This window comes from Gastrolobium bilobum, unplaced genomic scaffold (assembly GCF_033153095.1).
Source record: "Gastrolobium bilobum isolate Gb01-03AN ecotype WA unplaced genomic scaffold, APGP_CSIRO_Gbil_v1 utg8041, whole genome shotgun sequence".
Classification (NCBI taxonomy): Eukaryota; Viridiplantae; Streptophyta; class Magnoliopsida; order Fabales; family Fabaceae; genus Gastrolobium; species Gastrolobium bilobum.
Genome location: NW_026897652.1, coordinates 631082 through 644872, shown reverse-complemented (window position 1 = coordinate 644872; position 13791 = coordinate 631082). Strand labels below are relative to the sequence as shown.

Sequence of the window (13791 nt, the reverse complement as noted above, 5' to 3'; positions counted from 1 at the left end):
GAACAGTTTCTGAGAAAAAAAATATGTTTGATAACACGTCCTATTTTTATTCCAAGAATGAGAATTGTGTTTGACAACATAACAAATAATATAATAAAAAATAATTCCTATTAAATATAAAAAAATTTCGGATCATCACTTTCCTTTTCATATGGTCTGGTTGTGGTGGTGGTGGCGGCAGGGGTGGCATGGTGGTGATAGTGGCGGCGGTACAGCGGTGGTGGCGGCAGTGACATGGTGACGATAGTGGTGGTGGTTGTGACAGCAGTGGCTGCAGCGATGGCGGTGGTAATGGTGGCGGCGACGACAGTAGTGGTGGTGGAAGTGACGGCAATGGCTGCGACAATTGTGGTGGGGATGGTGGTTGGTGGCGGCAACAATGGTAGCGGTGGCATGGTGGTGGTGGTTGTGATGGCATCATGAAGGTGGTGGTAGTGGTGGCGGTGGCAGTGGCGGTAGGTGACAGTGGTGTGTTGGCGGTGGTGGTGACGATAGTGGCTGTGACGATGTGGTGGTGGTTGGTGGCGGCGGCAGTGTCGGTGGTGGCCGAGCAATGATAATGGTGATTGTGACAGTGATGGTGATGGTAGCAGTGGCATTGTGGTGGTGGTGGTAGTGGTGGCGATGGTGGCAGTGGCAGTGGCGTGGTGATGGCGATGGTGGCGACAGTGGTTGCGATGATCGTGATGTTGGTGGTTGATGGCGGTAGTGGTGATAGTGGTGGTGGTGGTGGTGATGGTGGCACGATGGTAGTGATGGGTGGAGCTGGTGGTGATGGTGGCGGTGGTCGTGTTGAGATGATGATGGTGGTGGTGATGATGGTTGAAAGGGTGAGTGGTTAAGAGAGATAAGTGTTTCTCATTTTGTGCCCGCGAACACAAAAGCAGAAATTTTCTGATTCTTTTTTCTGTTCCCCAGCACAAAATTTATCCGGTTTATCCCAGGAATAAAAAAATAAATCGGTTTTACCAAACGAGTTTTCTATCCATTTCTGTTCCCGGGAACATAAATTAAAAAAAAAATTGATTCCGGGAAAGTTGTCATGCGCACCCATAGTCCCACATTGGGTGTATGAGCAACTAATGTGGAGTTTATAAGGACTTGGGCACTCCCACCCTTTGAGCTAGCTTTTGGGGTGGTGACTTCAAGGTTCTTTACATGGTATCAAAGCCTCGCCGCCCCCTACTTTCTCTTGTGGCGTTTCTTAGCACAGGTAGGCTGGGCCTGTTGCATTGTCCACTCTTCAAGCCCAATGAGCTCTTATGTGAGGGGGCGTGTTGAGATATATAGTCCCACATTGGTTGTATGTGCAACTAATGTGGAGTTTATAAGGCATTGGACACTCTCACCCCTTGAGCTAGCTTTTGGGGTGGTGTATCCCAAAGTTCTTTACAATCATATTATTCCTTTCCTTCCATATTAGCCAGCATGTAGTACCAAAAATGAGACTCCAATTTTTCTCCACATTAGTACTCAAGTTGTTGCATAAATTAGAGTCTAACCATGAACGAATAGATTGAGAAAAGAACCTGTCCAACATTTCTGGTCTGTCTAACCGGGTCCAAATTTCCTCCACCCACGAACAATCCCTAATTGCATGGACGCAATTTCCTTCCATATTAGAGACTCGATGCATTGATGCTAGTTTAATACACTTTTTACATATCATCTGCTATCATCTAATATGTTGAACAAGCATTTTCTTTCACGTTATATTGATAAACCATAGTTGAATTGTTTGGACCCCTTTGGGAGATATGAGACTTGAAGTCCCACATTGATTGTATGGGTAATTAATGTAAGATTTATAAGGCTTTGGGCACTCACCTTTTGATCTAGCTTTTGGGGTAGTGTATCCCAAGGCTCTTATCAAATGGTATGAGAGTTTTCTATTATGTCTGCCTTATCCTTGCAAAATTGCAAAGATTCGAACCCGAACCCATGACCTTTCAGTCATGAAGAAACAACTTTACGTTTGCTAATAATTAAAAAAAAATACTACATTATCTTTGCTATATATATTTGTATAAAAATGGTGAAAACAATGTTGTTTTGGGTTTTAACCATTTTCTATACAAATTTTTGAAAATAAAAAAAGGGAAAAAGAAGTATAATGTTGTAGGAAAGTGTTTAGGTAATGTTATAGAGATAGAGATGGTGGGACTCGCACTTGTTTTCAAAAACTAAAAAAATAAACAAGTGTAGGTCCTACCATTTCTATCTCTATAACATTACCTAAACACTTTCCTAAATATTATACTTCTATTTCCCATAAAAAAAAATGCATGGGGAGGTGAAGGTTGAAAACAACCAAAACATTATGATTGTTGTTATAGAAGCGGAAACATGTTGTAGTGGCTTTAGTGAATGAATGAACACTCAAAAAATACAAAGATTCTTATATTAATTACTGGCTTTGGAGTTTGGAGAAAGAAAGAAAAAATCAATAATGCAACGTTTATATATGGAGAATACAAATCATACCCAGGCAATTGACTAGCTAATTAAAGCTTTACAGTTTCCCAAGCTAAATAGTTGGTTTCAATAGTTATGATACTATTTTTTTTTTTGTATTGCATAGTTATGATACTTCTTCAAACTAAAACATTATTCTATTTCTAGGAGAAGTTAATGTATTGATTGGAAAATGTAATCGTTGTATTCTATAAGCAAATTCTCGATTAATGTGTGTTCATGAGACTATAATAATTTAATTATCAAGAAAGGGAGGGAGGGAGTGGGACGGGCGTGTCATGAATAATTCTGATAATGCAAAATGCTTCAATTGTTATATTTATCGAAAAACGGTATCTCGACACCTCATGTCTAGGGATGGTAAACAAATCAGGAGCCTTTGGCTCGGCTCGTGAAGGCCTGACCTTACATGTCTAAAATTAGTTGTTAGAATCAGGCTTTAACTTGTATAAAAGCTCGTTTAATAAAATGACTTTAGAAAGAATCATTTTACAACTATTGTGCAGTTTGTTAGCAAACTTGAAAAACTATTTCACATCATCAAGATTCTTTATAAAGAAGAATGATAAATGATAAATTATCATTTATCATTGGCATTTAGTTTGTGGAAATGTTTTCTCTTTTTACTCATAAGAAAAAAAAAAGTCATAGTGTTTTTACAAATCTAGTAAAAACAATGTTATGCAGCTTTTTTAGTTGTTTGTTGGTTTTTCATTCTTGTACTTATTTTGGGGAAAAAAAAAAGGTTGTTAATACTATATCAAAGTGGGTATTTTAGTTTAAAATTGTTGTTTAACAGTTATATTACAATTTTCGCCCTTTTCTTTTTGTAACAAGGAGGGGGAAGTCCTCAACTAAGTTTGAACTTTGCGAAATAAAGAGACACCGGAAAGATTTAAAAAGTCCTAATTGTCCCTATTTAAGCCACCGAAGCTTCAAGCATACATCATACACGTGTTTAAAGTCGTTATGATATGCAAGTTTGGATTTTTATTTTTATTTTTAAGCTAAAAGTTATTTATAAATATAAGTTAAATCAAATAGATTTTGTGAAAAAAAAATTATACTGAAAAGTTTTTTTTATAATGAAAAAAATCAAAAATCAAAAATTTTTAGGAGGAACTTTTTTTAAGATCTTATCAGTTTTGTTTTAAATTATGTTTCTTTTAAAGAAGAGAGATTGAGAGAGAGAGGTTTTTCTTAAAATGTGTGTTTTTAAGCTAATAATTTTATGTAATCTCTAAATAGCGTTTAGCTTCTTTTTTTAACTTTAACTTAAAAGTAATTTTTAGCTTAAAAAAAAAATTCAAACAGGCTCTAACTGCATGTCTTTAATTAATTTTTTAAACAACTTTGTGACAATTTTTTTAAAAAAAATTATTATTTTTCTAAAAACAAGCGTTTCTAAACATAATCTAAGTCGTTGTGAGATGCATTTTAAAAGCATTTCAAGATTATTTAATATAGGTTAAAACAAAGTTTCTCCCAAAAAGAGAAAAATTTCTTTAGTATCTGTTTGGATTCTCTCTCTTTCAAGCTAGAATCTACTTATAAGCAAGAGTTAGGCCAAACAGATTTTGAAAAAATCTCTTATAATGAAAAATTCTATCTTTATAATAGGGCCGGCAAAATGGGCTGAGCCCGCCGGGCTGGCCCGCCCCGCCTGCCAAATGGGGTGGGCTGGGTTGAGTCTTTCAACCCACCAGCCCGCCAAACCCGCCCCGCCAAATCCGCCAGCCCATATGGGTCAGCCCGCCACGGGGCGGGCTAGCCCGCCAAGTCATTTTTTTTAGGTTACCCAATTGTTATGTAGCTCCGTATCTTAGATTTCTCTGCTTGCAAGTGGCTTTTTTGAATTGTTGTGGACTGCTCATACAACACTTTGTTACTTGTTTTGTTATTCTATTTTATCCTGATATGATTTTATTTTTTTATTATTATTTTTGGATTGAAAGATGCATATTTATATGCAGATTATTAAACACTGATCTTCTTGGTTTCATAAGCACATTAGGATTTTATACAGATTTTTGTATGCTTTTATGCAGATTTTTTTATGTGATTTTATGCAGAATTTAATTTTTTGTATTTTATTTTTTTATTTTTTTTATTTTAGGCGGGCTGGCCCGTAGCCCGCCAGCCCACTCATAAAACAGGCCGGGTTACTCAATTCAACCCATTTTGTCAAAACGGGCCGGGGCGGGCCAGCCCATTTTGGGCGGGCTAGCGGCGGGCCGGGGCGGGCTGGCCCATATTGCCAGCCCTACTTTATAATGAAAAAAAAAAGCTAAAAGCTAAAAGTCTAATGTATTCTACCTAATTAACTTTTTTAAGCTTAAATCTCAATTTAAATATTGGATTTATTGTTTCTGATGTCGTAGGGATAAATGATCTCTTACTCACATATACAAGTGTATCAGATACATTTTTTTTTTCTCTCTTTTCTCCTCACATGGGCCGTATATATCCCGCATATTTTTATGTATGTATAAGAGATAAATTTATCTCCCGCAACATGAGAAATATTAAATCATTAAATATTGTATAAAATATATGTAATATTCTGAGGGGGAGTGATTGCTGATGCACAAGAGAGAAGACAAGGAGCGGCTCCTAGCAGACTTCTAGTTGAAAAGGTATATAGATGAATCGAATCAATACCTGAATGAGAGGGGGCTGTGTATGTATGAGATTGTACAGTTAAAAATATTTAGAGAAATTAATATATACTCTATATCATTGTTGTAAAACCCAGCCCGACCCGACCGGGTTGACCCGGAACCCGGTGAACCGGTCATCAGACCGGTCATGCATCGACCCAGTCAAACCCGGTCAAAACCCGGACAAAATTGGCCAAACCTGGTGACCCGGCGACCCAGTGACCCGGTCGGGTCATGCATTTAAAAAAAAAATAACCAAAATTGTTTCATCTTATAAAAAAAATGTAAAACTCATTTTAAAAACTTTTTGTAATTTTTTTTGCTAGTATACTATTCTACAATGATCTCTTAGTTTCCAATAGTAAAGCAATTTGTGGAATAATAAATTAGAGAATGTGACATATGTATTTTAATGTAGTTGAATTTGAAAAATATGAGTTCAATGTCATTGAGAAGTATGTTTATGGGAATTCTGAATGTCAATTTAAATTGACATAGTAATTAAATGTAGGGTTTAATGTCTCTAAAGTGAATATAGATAAGTTATCTACATTTGCTCCTAAAACGACATCGTTTTGAGTTAAAAAATTAAAAAATTATAATGAAAAAGACTATTATAATCTTGAAATAAATTATAATTACAAAAATACCTTGATTTTTGCCTCAAAACGACGTCGTTTTGAAACGACGTCGTTTTGAGATCAATGTAGATAAGTTATCTACATTGACTGTAGAAAAAGCGAACCCTAAAATGTATTTTTATTTATTTATGCTTCATATTTTTTAGCTTATTTAGTGAATCTTGTTTAATTCATTTTAGATAGGGAGAATATAATTGAATTTATATGTTCATATTTATATATATTTTTATATATTTATATATATCTGGATCAATCAGTCCGAACAATGACCCAGTACCCCGACCAAGTGGATGTCGAGAGTCCAAGCATCTTGTGTTGTGTTGGTTTGTGGAGATAATAATTAATATAGATCCACGTATATTCTTCCCAAGGTCAACTCTTTTAGATTTATCATTTTTTCTATGAGATGCGAACGAGGATGATTAATGCGACACTGATAGAAAACCATTTTATTTATCAATTATCAAAACAATTTAAACATTCTTGACGTCTCCACCCGAATAACAGAAAGTTGTCTCCGCGCATCCTAACCTAAAACCCAACAAAACGCGCAGAGATCAAACTATTTTTTAAAAAGAAAGCAAACAATACTGCACTTCTCTTCAATCCCCGCCGTGGAACTCACGTTTCCTCCTTCTCCGCCGCCATAGACGGCGTTTCTCCAATCACCGCCACCTCGGATCCGTCACAGTTGACAAGAAGTAGCACTGATTCGGATCCACGGAAACGATACGGAAGACTGCGACGATTTCACCCTCATGCTTCGCAAATCCTTCTTCCTAGCGTTCCTCCTCCATTTCTTGTTCTTCGGGTATGCGGATCCTGCTCCGAACTGCACTCGGGTCAGCCACATCGTGGATTCGGAGTCCGAGTTCAAAATGGTTCAACACCAGCTCCGAGGTTATCTGAAAATCATCGACGATTGCTCCTTTAGGGTTTCCCAATTCGACATGCTTCCTGGTTCCGATGTGCACTGGTGGGGTGCTCTGGCTCCCGATTTCGATAACATCACGAGTGGGTTCATTGTTTCCGATGATAAATTGAACCAAACATACAAGAATTCAAGCTTTGTGGTGCGCTTGATGAGCAATGTTACCTGGAGTATGATCCAGGTCCTTGCCGTGTGGGATCGCCCCACCGCCTCTGATTTCGGGCATGTCGTACTGGGGGAGCTCGTGAATGTGACGACGAGTTCTCCGGCTCTGGCACCGGCACCGAGCAGTGGCAAAGAGAAGAGTGTTGTTCACATGGAGCCGACTATGTTTGAGAATTGCAAGGTTTTGTCAAAAAACTTTAGGGTGCGGTGGACTTTGAATGTGGAAGAGGATTCAATTGAAATTGGATTGGAGGCTGCAACTGGGATCATGAATTACGTGGCGTTTGGATGGGCAGACTCGAGTGCTGATGATTCCGAGCTCATGATTGGGGCTGATGTTGCTGTGGCAGGGTTTAAGGAAGATGGTTTGCCTTTTGTGGATGATTTTTTCATTACTAAGTATAGTGAGTGTGTGAGAAACAGTGATGGATTAGCTCAGGGGGTTTGTCCTGATTCAATGTATAAAGGATCAGATAGTTCGGATATAGTGAACAATACAATGTTGATTTATGGGCATAGGCGCGATGGGGTTTCATTTGTTAGATATCGGAGGCCCTTGACTCAGGTGGATGGGAAGTATGATCACCCTGTGAACTATTCGGCGAATATGAAGGTTATTTGGGCTTTGGGGCCAATTAAACCTCCTGACACAATTAGTCCTTACTATCTTCCTCAGAATCATGGGGGTTTCCCATTTGAGAATTACGGGCATTTGGTTTTAAATGTCTCGGAGCATGTGAATGATTGTTTTGGTCCCTTGGATGCTGATGACAAGGAGGACCAAGATATCATCATTGCAGATGCAAAAGTTCCATTGGTGGTTTCATCTGGTCCTGCAATGCATTACCCAAACCCTCCAAATCCTGCAAAGGTTCTTTACATAAACAAAAAGGAAGCTCCTGTTTTGAGAGTGGAAAGAGGGGTGCCAGTCATGTTTTCAATTCAAGCCGGGCATGATGTTTCACTTTATATTACTTCGGATCCAATCGGTGCAAATGCTACAATTAGGAATCTGACTGAGACTATTTATGCTGGAGGTCCAGAGGCCCATGGAGTTCTAGCCAGTCCTACAGAATTAGTTTGGGCTCCCGACAGGAACACTCCTGACCACATCTACTATCAGTCATTGTACGAGCAGAAAATGGGTTGGAGAGTAGAGGTGGTTGATGGGGGTCTATCAGACATGTATAATAACAGTGTCAATCTGGATGATCAACAGGTTACCTTCTTCTGGACATTGTCAAAGGATTCCATATCTATTGCAGCTCGTGGTGAGAGAAAAAGTGGTTATCTGGCTATAGGATTTGGAAGGGGAATGGTAAACAGCTATGCATACGTAGGTTGGATTGATGATAATGGTATAGGTCATGTAAACACTTACTGGATTGATGGAAAGGATGTTTCAAGCATACATCATACACATGAGAATTTGACATATGTAAGATGTAAAACCGAAAATGGCATCATTACTTTGGAGTTTACACGCCCCTTGGACCCATCTTGTAGTCGGGGAAGTAGGCTAGAATGTAGCAATATTATTGATCCCACAACTCCACTAAAAGTTGTTTGGGCAATGGGTGCTAAATGGACTAATGACCATCTTAGTAATAGGAATATGCATTCTAGTAAGAGTAGTAGGCCTATCCATGTACTGCTGATGCGGGGGTCTGCAGAAGCAGAGCAGGATTTACTTCCTGTTTTGGCTGTGCATGGCTTTATGATGTTTCTTGCATGGGGTATCCTGCTTCCTGGAGGGATATTAGCAGCCAGATACTTAAAACATCTTAAGGGTGATGGATGGTACCGAATTCATGTTTACCTGCAATACTCAGGGTTAGCAATTGTTCTACTTGCCCTTCTTTTTGCTGTGGCTGAGCTTAGGGGATTTTATGTCAGCTCAGCACATGTTAAATTTGGATTTGTTGCAATATTTTTGGCTTGTATACAGCCAGTAAATGCTTTGCTGAGGCCTCAAAAACCAGCAAATGGGGAGCAGGCACCCTTCAAAAGGGTTATTTGGGAATATTTCCACATAATTGTTGGTAGATGTGCATTTGTTGTCGGCATTGCTGCACTTTTTAGTGGGATGAAGCATCTGGGAGACAGATATGGTGTGGATAATGTCCATGGACTCAATTGGGCATTGGCAATTTGGTTCTCAATTGGTTCATTGATTGTTATTTATTTGGAATACCGTGAAAAGCAGCGGATAAGAGACCGGGTATTTGGAAGCAGCAATTGGGTGCTTGGTAATATTGAGGAAGATGATTCAGTTGATCTCTTGAGCCCAACCAGAATACCTGCAGATAAAGAGTCACAATCCTCTGTGAGAATGGAAGTCCAGTTAGAACCTTTGAACAGATAAATGCATTCTCTTTAAGTTCTGATAGAAAGTCGCCATTCTGTCCCAATTTTTGCAAATTGCAGGCTTCATTACTAGTTATGAGGCGTTTCTGAGGTGTAAGGGAGGCACTTGCTTATCAATTTCTTTTTTTTACGTATGTTGCTTTTTTATTTCTATGAAGGGTAGCTTTCCTGCAGCATATATTTCCTATAGTGATACGTGTTCAACAGAATAGGTTATATAATTTCTTCACTCTAGCTGCTACACTTATTCCTCTCTTTTTTTGGTGAGCAAGCTGCTACACTTATTTTTTCTACTTCTTCCCAAAAAAGAAGAAATCAAACTTTACAAGGAGAAAGCTTTCTTGTGGACAAATGTAGGTTCTGTATGTTTAGTTTGATAGTATGGTAGATGATTTGATACATGGAATGCTATCTGGTCAAAGACATTGTTGTAAAATATGAGATACAGAAAATCAATACATCATTTATCCTTGTCCATAATGCTCTATGATTTTAGATTCTATGTGATTGCATGTCTCGTATTTGATTTTCTTTTAATGTCTCCACGAACCTTCCTAATAATATTAATTTTAACTATAAAGAAATAAATACTAAACACTTTAGCCAAGCCTTTTTAGCTTAAAGATCTATAAAAGTACCTGTTGAAATTATTGCAATCTCCACGTATGAGGACTGAAGCATGGTATATTAGTTCGTTATAGTAATTTGATGTGACAGAAACTAGAGGAAATTTGGGATCTTTCCTTTTTTCAGTTAATCAATTAAACATAGCATTATTGAGATAGAAGTTGTCTTTTGCCTTTAGAAGTTCACAGTGGATATACCTGAAATGGACGAGGCGCATGAGGGTGAAAGATCAGTGCTAAATCACTTAATCAAATGGAAGTCACTAATGCATTCAAAGCAGAATGCATTCCCCTTGAACAGGAGCATCTGGCAGAGGACATAAAAACACCAAATAACTTTGATGAAAGACCAAATAAGAATCAAAGCAAATATATTTCAATGGTTGGACATCCATCCTCCTCTTTCAGCCTCAACCTAACTGAAAAGGTTAATGTGTGGGATTGATGAAGATGATGAGGTTAATTCTGTTGGACAGAGCTCACCAATGGATACAGTTGATGGATACCAAGTGAAGGCGGAGTCCATGCCCATATGAAGTAAAATTCTCAGCTACCATGGAGATATTGCCAAGCATTGTATTGTATTGTATTGACAATGAAATACCGTTCAATGTTGTTCAATATGATATGTGACATCATCTCAGAATTGCAAGACAAGAATTTTAGTAAAATCAAAGAAGATGACTTGCGTAATATGATTGCTCTTGCAAATGAAATAAAAAATATAAAAGAGGACATTGTGGGGCCTCACCGGAGACTAGTAGAGATACTTGAGGCAAGGCAGATTCTCAGACAGTCCAGCATGCTGAAAGAAACAAAAGAAAGCAATCGAAAAATCCTTGAGAGTGAACTGGAAGAATGTGAAGCAGAAAAGAAGGCAGTGGCAGCAAAGTTCCGATCAATATGAGTCTACAGGGATAATTGCAACTATAACATATGCCAAATCTAAAGTGAGACGCTTCCTTAATTGCTCAGTATTGGTTGGTTTGCTTTATTTTTGCCATTTCTTCTCCTCCTCTCTGCTTTCTCCATGGTAGTGGTTTTAGGACTGTTTATTGAGTTATCCTTTATGACTGTTTTGACTTTTGAGTTGATTTTGTTATTCATTGTTCAAACATATGCTAAATCCGTTAGTTTCCATTTATATATCTATTTGAGGGCTGACTTGGCGCTGAGTTTGTGGTATTTCTAGAGGCATATAAATTCACTGTTTTATACTCATTGCTGAAAATGTTGTGGAGGCAGATATACACATGGAATGTGGTTGCAAGAGTCAGGATTATAGCTCAGTCAGTATGTATAGTGTGCTTTGAATTCCTGTAGTTATAGAAATTCTAAGGATATATGTGCCTTACAGGTTTTCTTCTTTGATGACCTTGAGTTATCTTTAAAAATGCTTCCATGAGATGAGAGGTAAATTTAATACAAATTAATGATGATGTTATAGGAGAGGCACTCTTCCTCTAGGTGTCAGGGAAAATTAATTTCTGGAGGATAAACTAAAGAGACCCAAGCGAGGCAATAGGTTCTTGATTTAGCTGTTGTTAAAGATCTTTGGGCTGACAAAATTTAAGAAAAACAGATTCTGATCACCGCCTGATCTTGGGTACCTGGTGAGCAATTGAGCAAGGATTTGCTTAGTTCAATTGTTTCCCTTTACTTTGTTGTTTGCCGTAAAGTCAAAAGTGGATTTAATTCCCCCCCCCCCCCTTTCGACTTTACAATCTCCCACTTAAAGTTTTTCTCTTTTTACATTTAGAGAGAAGTTATAATTTTTTTCACTTAATGAAAATTATTCTATTACATGTGATTTTTCCCTTATCAATTGAAATTGTTTCGCATTAAATATTATGTGTCCGTTCCTAATTTTCTCAACTCTATTTTAGAAATTATTTCCATGACTATGGCACCCAAACATTTCAAGCAAATTGTATCCCACTTGTACAGGAGCCTTTGGCAGAGGACATTCAAGCATCAAATAGAGGAAAAAGCAAATAAAAATCATAGCAGGTCTATTCAAATGTTTGGATGTCCAACCCCATTTTTAAGCCTCAATCTAAATGGGATGGTCAATGCGTGGGATGATCAAGATGATGAGATTAATTCTGTTGGAAAGAGCTCGCCAACGGACACAGTTGATGTATACCAAGTGAAGCCAGAATCCATACCCATACTACGAAAAATTCTCAGTAAGTATGGAGATATTGCTAATAATTGTACGGTATTGACAAAGAAATACTGTTCAAACTTGTTGGATTCTGGTCATTAGGAGAGGGAAAGAAGAATAACAGCAAAGTTTTGCTGATTTTCCTTCTTTGACCATGTCAAAAATTTGCCCGTTCTGATCATCCCTTTTAATGTAATGAATTTTCTTGTGAGCTTTGTTGATGATATTTTCAAATTCATTAAAATAATCTGATACTCTTTGCAACATTCTAATTGTTATATATTTTTCGGGATATGGATCTTGACCCTTTAGGGGAAGGACTTATTCTGTATATTTTAAATTGGGTAATGATACATCACACATGCTGTATTCTTGGATTCATTTGGATCTTAACATCAAGATCACCTTTATTTCAAATTAGTTGGGGTTGGCAGATAAACCCAAATGAAATTGATTTCGATGTAGTTAACTAAAATGATCTTTGAACTCAGTTAACAAACTAAACGTTGCTTTTTATTTATGCATATTGCTCTCCCAGTTATGAAGCCTAACATCCCTTTTGAAATTTATAGTTAGCAAATTTGATCATTGGACATCTTTCAGAAACATGTCCTGTATGGGATATTACTGGCTGTGTCTTCTATTTTCTCTTGCACAACTCTGGACTGTTCCCTAAATTCTTCATGCTGGGTTCCTGACTTTTCTTTCGTTTTTTTTTTTTAATCCTGAGAAGGACTTGAATACAAAGTAAATCCTTACTTGTAAAATATGTCAGTGAATGAATAAAATACTTTGGTTTAAGTTAAGAGAAAGATCACTACTGAGTACTAGAACCTATTTTAATCATATCTTTTGAAAATACCATTTATTGTTTTCAGGTTTCGTAGCAATTGTTCAAAAACTCAATCAAACACGATTTCATGCTTTAGAAGCATTTTTTTGCTTGTTTCGGTACATGTTAAAGCTCAAACCTAACAATTTTTGTTAAGAAACAAGAAGCTTAGCTGTTGCTAAAGCTCAAACACGATTTCTTGCTTCTTCTTTTTTTTTTATTATTATTATGATTGCTTGTTTTGTTGCATGTTGGTAAAGCTCAAACTTAACATTTTTGGTTAAAAAGTGAAAATTTTAGCCGTGGGTAAATCAAAAACGATTTCATGCTTTATTTTTATTTATTTTTTGATTGTTTTGGTTTCACAATCATACAAATAGCATGGTCTTTAACTCTGAGTGAGAGAGACACACATGACACACCCCACTCTGAGTAGTCCTTGTTCTCAAGAAGCCATCTTTTTAGCCTTCTAAATACTAAATAGCACATCACATTCCCACTTCTTTTCTGTGTGAGATAATGTTGCCGTTGCTGACTAGACTTGATTTGTAGTATATTATTAATATGAGCACTGATTAATTAATTAATTATTCTTTCTTATGCTATTCAGGTTGAGCTGTGTTGTGTTGAGAAATAATAAATGATTTTGAAAATGTATTGTTTGAGGTGGAAGATGCGTTGTCTGCTAGTACTGTCCTTTCTTTTGCATTGCATATCTGCTACTGCTTGTAACGGTCCTTTTTGCATATCTGCTACTGCTAGTACGGTCCTTTCTTTTGACCAGATAGCGACAGGAAAGGTTGGAAGAAGCACATTTCAAGCTTAAAGAAATAGAAGGTTGCATCCAAGTCATTTGTATCACTGGCGAGTTTTCCTGGTTGAAAACTTGCATTCTAAGTTGAAAAAAAAAAAAAAGACTTGCATTCT

At 37.3% G+C, this 13791-nt stretch overlaps 1 protein-coding gene across 2 annotated transcripts; it reads left to right on the top strand.

Annotated features, from left to right (window-relative positions):
* The first annotated feature begins 6287 nt into the window (after nucleotides 1-6287).
* Nucleotides 6288-13733, top strand: LOC133309010 (cytochrome b561, DM13 and DOMON domain-containing protein At5g54830-like). Of its 2 annotated transcripts, XM_061509750.1 has the most exons (4): nucleotides 6288-10247; nucleotides 10342-10815; nucleotides 11813-12054; nucleotides 13653-13733. In XM_061509750.1, the coding sequence occupies exon 1, from the start codon at nucleotides 6535-6537 to the stop codon at nucleotides 9235-9237; it is 2703 nt and encodes a 900-aa protein (XP_061365734.1). In that variant the 5' UTR covers nucleotides 6288-6534; the 3' UTR covers nucleotides 9238-10247; nucleotides 10342-10815; nucleotides 11813-12054; nucleotides 13653-13733. The 2 variants fall into 2 exon arrangements, with proteins under 2 accessions (XP_061365734.1, XP_061365735.1); XM_061509751.1 differs by lacking the exons at nucleotides 11813-12054; nucleotides 13653-13733 and adding an exon at nucleotides 11313-11454.
* Nucleotides 13734-13791: the final 58 nt, after the last annotated feature.

Bases quoted from the DNA above. Each gene is read 5' to 3' on its own strand.
- LOC133309010 (XM_061509750.1), top strand. From the start codon at position 6,535: ATGCTTCGCAAATCCTTCTTCCTAGCGTTCCTCCTCCATTTCTTGTTC.